Source organism: Tupaia chinensis, unplaced genomic scaffold, assembly GCF_000334495.1.
Source record: "Tupaia chinensis unplaced genomic scaffold, TupChi_1.0 Scaffold147193_1, whole genome shotgun sequence".
NCBI lineage: Eukaryota > Metazoa > Chordata > Mammalia > Scandentia > Tupaiidae > Tupaia > Tupaia belangeri.
In genome coordinates, this window is record NW_006207044.1 from 87937 (window position 1) to 92691 (window position 4755).

Here is a 4755-nt window from a genome sequence, read left to right on the forward strand (position 1 = left end):
CCAAAATCCTGAGAGGAGAATAGAGGAGAAGGGATTGTAGCGTGACCATCCCCCCTGGGGGGTGATTTCTCACTTTCTGTCTCTATGTCTCTCTCTGTCTGTCTGGCGAGCGCACATGCCCTATAGCAAAGAAAAAGCCTCTCCAAAAAAAGAAAAAAAAATTAAGACTTAATAATAATAATAATAAATAAAATTAAGGGAGTAATTCTTTAAAAAAAATAGAAATAGTTTTATGTTCTAAGCACTATTAAGCATGCATTAAAAATTTGTTCATAAAATATAGAAGACTGGTAGAAAGCAACCAGATATATTTTAGACAAAGATTTTAGCGATTCATTAGCTTTTTAAAACTATATGTAAAGATTGGGGCTGGCAGGTGTCATGGTTGTTAAGATCTCTGGACTCCCACATGATCAACCGAGGTTCAAGCCTTGGACCTAGTGGCCTGCTTTCTCACTGTCTGTTTTTCTCTCTCTGTCCCTTTTTGTTTAAGTTAAAATAAATTATAAGCAAATAAGTAAAATTAAATAAAGATTCTTAAAAAATGAGTAAATATCAATAAAAGAACGTTTTCTAGAAGAGCAGAGGCATATATTTGAAAAATCATAAATATCACTTTTGTGACTTTTTATTTTAGAATTTATATATTTAAAAAAGGGAAACAATAAAATAAAATCCTTTTTGAATAGTGCCTGGAAATTTTAAAAATTGATTAAAACAAAGAATTATTTTTCTAGTAATAAAAAAATGAACCAACTGGTGGTTTAGTAGTTAAGGAGATTCTACATGGCCAATTGCACTGTTCCAGTTTATGAACAGGAAGACTGAAAAATATTCCAGGTGCATGAGTCTGAGTATTAAATATTCTGAAAGGAGAAATAGAAAAGGGATTGTGGTATGACCATTCCCTATGGGAGTTGCATTCTCGTATTCTCGTGTTCTCTTTCTCAATTTCTCCTTCTGGCAAAATCACGTGCCCTCTAACAATTTTTTTTTTTTTTTAAGAAGGGGAAAAGAGTTTCCTTCTAAAATTTTTAAAAGAATTATTCATTTAACTTTATTCATTAATTCATTAACTTTATATTTGACCAGAGAGAGAGAGAGAGAGAGAGAGAGAGAGAGAGAAATGAAAATGTAAGTCACCAGGTCCAGGACTCAAAACATGGTCAACCATGTGGGAATGTGAAGCTCCTTAACCACCATGCCAATCGCCTGTCCCAAGAAGATTATTCTTACACACACACAAAATATAACTAGTAGTTATGGAATACAACTGTAATACTCATCAATGACAAGAATTACACATAAAATCATTTTAGATTGGGGCTGGCAGATGGAGTGGTGGTTAAGGCACTGAACTTCCTCATGACCAACCAAGGTTCAAGTCTCAGAACTGGCAGCTTGAACATCACTCAGGGCATGTGTGTGTGCATTTTTAAAATCCCAGTAGGAAAATGGAGGAGAAGGGATTGTGTCATGGTCATTCCTCTGGTGGGTGATTTCTCACTTTCCCTCTTACTGTCTCTCTGCTTCTCTCCTGCAAGTGTATATGTCCCATGGCAAAAACCTTAAACAATTTTTTTTTACATTAAAAATAAAAAGATACAAGGGTTTTTTAAAAAACTATATAAAAAATAATGAGTGTTTTTGGCGTTTAAAAATTTTTAATCCAACATAGATATTTTGGGGGGAAATACACATTTTTCATAAACTTTTAGAACACCCGTTCTATGGACAAGACAGACATATGAAACCATGTAAAATGAAATAGAGAACAAAGGAGGAAAAGCATGAAAACACTAGTTTTTGTTTTTCTTTTCAAATTATTTCTTTCATATAGAATTGAAGAATTGTTAATGATTTATCGAAAAGCTACATAAGTGCTAAATCTAAAGACCATTAAAGCATATGAACAGGCAAACAAATGGATCTAGAAAGCCTGAACAAAAGTAATTAAAAAAAAAGAATGGAAATATAAAATGAGAAGTAGTGCTGACTAAGCAGATATGAATGAATGAATGAATGAATGAATATGAAATGGAAATAAGTATAAATAAATAAATATCTTTTTTTTTTTGGAGAGGTTTTTGCTATAGGGTGTGTGCGCTTGCCAGAGAGACAGAGAAAGATTGACAGAAAGTGAGAAATCACCCCCAGGGGGCATGGCCATACTGCAATCCCTTCTCCTCCATTCTCCTCTCAGAATCTTGGGCATGCACACACACGTGACTGGTGTGAATTTAAGCCACTGGGTCCTGGACTTGCACCACAGTTGACTACATGGGAGCTGAGTGACATAGTCATTATGCCAGCTGCTGCTCCCATGAATACATATATTTAAAATGACTCACGTGTTAGCTAAACTCAGAAATTTGAAAATATTAGATATATAAACAGTGTAAGGGGACAAAGTATTTGAAAGATACATAGACTAATGCTAATAAATTGTGGAACTACATCTGATAAGCCTCCTGTAAAGTGGTAAGTAGGACTTACTTAGCTTTAACAAATAAACATTCTAGTAGATATGAAAGATGACCTGGAGGATATGTTCATTTTGATAAACTCTAAGCTGACTTGTGAAAATATTTGCATCAATAGAAAATTTTATAACTGAGAATGAAGAAATATCTTAAATTAAGATGTTAGTTGCTATTTTGTAGGTTTTATAGGGCAAAAGAGAAATGAAGAACCAATCAACAGAAATAGAGTTTATTCTGCTTGGATTGACTGATGACCCTCTGCTACAAATCGTGATTTTCCTGTTTTTATTTTTAAACTACATCTTGAGCGTGATGGGAAACTTAATTATCATCCTCCTCACCCTTCTGGATCCCCGTCTCAAGACACCGATGTATTTCTTCCTCCAAAATTTCTCAGTCTTAGAACTTTTATTCACAACTGTCTGCATTCCACGATTCTTAACAAGCATTCTAACAGGAAACAGAACAATTTCCTATAGTAGCTGTGTAACACAATTATTCTTTTTCCTTGTATTAGGGGTGACAGAATTTTACCTCCTGGCTGCCATGTCCTATGACCGTTATGTTGCCATCTGCAAACCACTGCAATACCCAATCATTATGAACAGCAAAGTGTGCTGTCGACTTGTACTCAGCTCTTGGGTAACTGGATTTCTGATCATCTTTCCCCCATTGGTCTTGGGACTTAAGCTGGATTTCTGTGCTTCAAAAACTATTGATCACTTTCTGTGTGACAGTTCTCCTATGCTGCAGATCTCTTGCACAGATACACGTGTGATAGAATTGATGGCTTTTGTTTTAGCGGTGGTGACACTTGTTGTCACGTTGTTGTTAGTGGTCCTCTCTTACACATACATCATCAAAACCATTCTAAAGTCTCCTTCTGTTCAGCAAAGAACAAAGGCCTTTTCTACCTGCTCCTCCCACATGATGGTTGTCTCTATTACTTATGGGAGCTGTATATTTATGTACATGAAACCATCAGCGAAGGAAAGGGTGAGTTTATCAAAAGGTGTAGCTGTACTCAATACCTCTGTTGCCCCTTTACTGAACCCCTTCATCTACACCTTAAGGAACCAGCAAGTAAAAGAAGCCCTCAAGGATATGCTTAAAAAATGTTGTTATTTAAAAAAGAGATGAGATGGGACCAACAGTTAGCGTAATGGCTATGTCACTGGACTCCCACGTAGTTGACCACGGTTCGAGTCCCGGATCCGGTGACTTAAAACTCACGCCGGGTCCCGGACCCCGTGACTTAAAACTCACGCTGGGCGCATGTGCATGCGTGCCCAAGATCCCGAGAGGAGAATGGAGGAGAAGGGATTGCAGCGTGACCATCCCCCCTGGGGATGTCTGTCTGTCTGGCGCACACATGCGCCCTATAGCAAAAAAAAAAAAAAAACCTCTCAAAAAAAAATGAGATGGAATTTGTATAGAAGTAACATGCTATTGGAACATGAATAAGAAAAAATAAGTTCAGTTTTTTAATTACTTTGTTTCTTTCCTTTGCCATTCCATTCCTTGAGTATTTATATCATATTGAGTTTACTAAGTTGTTTGCTGTCTGAACACATCTGGGGTCTTTCCGAGTAGCTCTTCCTATTCTCTTCTAGTGAAATGGCATCTTCAACCCATTTTTAACAATTCCATTTTTGTCTAGAAATGCCTTTCTCCTATATGAGAGTTTCTTGTCATAATATTTTGTAGATGTGAACTTCAAACAATTTTCTGAAAATACATAAGTTTAGTTATTTTGATACAAACATGTTAATTTCTGAGCATTGCATTTAGCTGCTGGATATTCTGCATTACTGAAACTGTCACTGACACAGACTTGATATTTATTAGATGATGAAATTTATGTTGTAATACTAGTAATCAAAGAAATAGAAAATCTGATTAATTTTAAAGATTAAAGAAACCTTCCAAAAGGAATCATCACGTATGAAAGACTCTGAAAAATTAAGATGAAAAAGACTGAAGTGTGCAGCAATAAGATGTATAAAATATGCAAAGGAATTGAGAACTTACTGAATTAATTTCACCTTGCGAGTTAGAATAATTAAGAATGTTGTACTAGTAAATAGGATCAGTTGTTGAGTTGGATAAAATTACTTAAGCTCCTACCTTTGGTTGTAATTATGTTACTATTTAGTCCTTAAAGATGACAAGTGATATAAACCCATTAAAGATATTTAAGGCATAATTTATTTTTATCTGGGTTTGTTAAATTTTCTATGTATATTTCCCTATTTTGTAAATTAAACTTTCT

At 35.2% G+C, this 4755-nt stretch overlaps 1 protein-coding gene across 1 annotated transcript; it reads left to right on the forward strand.

Annotated features, from left to right (window-relative positions):
• The first annotated feature begins 2672 nt into the window (after window positions 1–2672).
• On the forward strand, window positions 2673–3623 carry LOC102498369 (olfactory receptor 6C6-like). Its single transcript, XM_006169536.3, has one exon. It carries the CDS (start codon window positions 2685–2687, stop codon window positions 3621–3623), a length of 939 nt encoding a protein of 312 aa, XP_006169598.1. The 5' UTR covers window positions 2673–2684.
• The last annotated feature ends 1132 nt before the right edge of the window (window positions 3624–4755 follow it).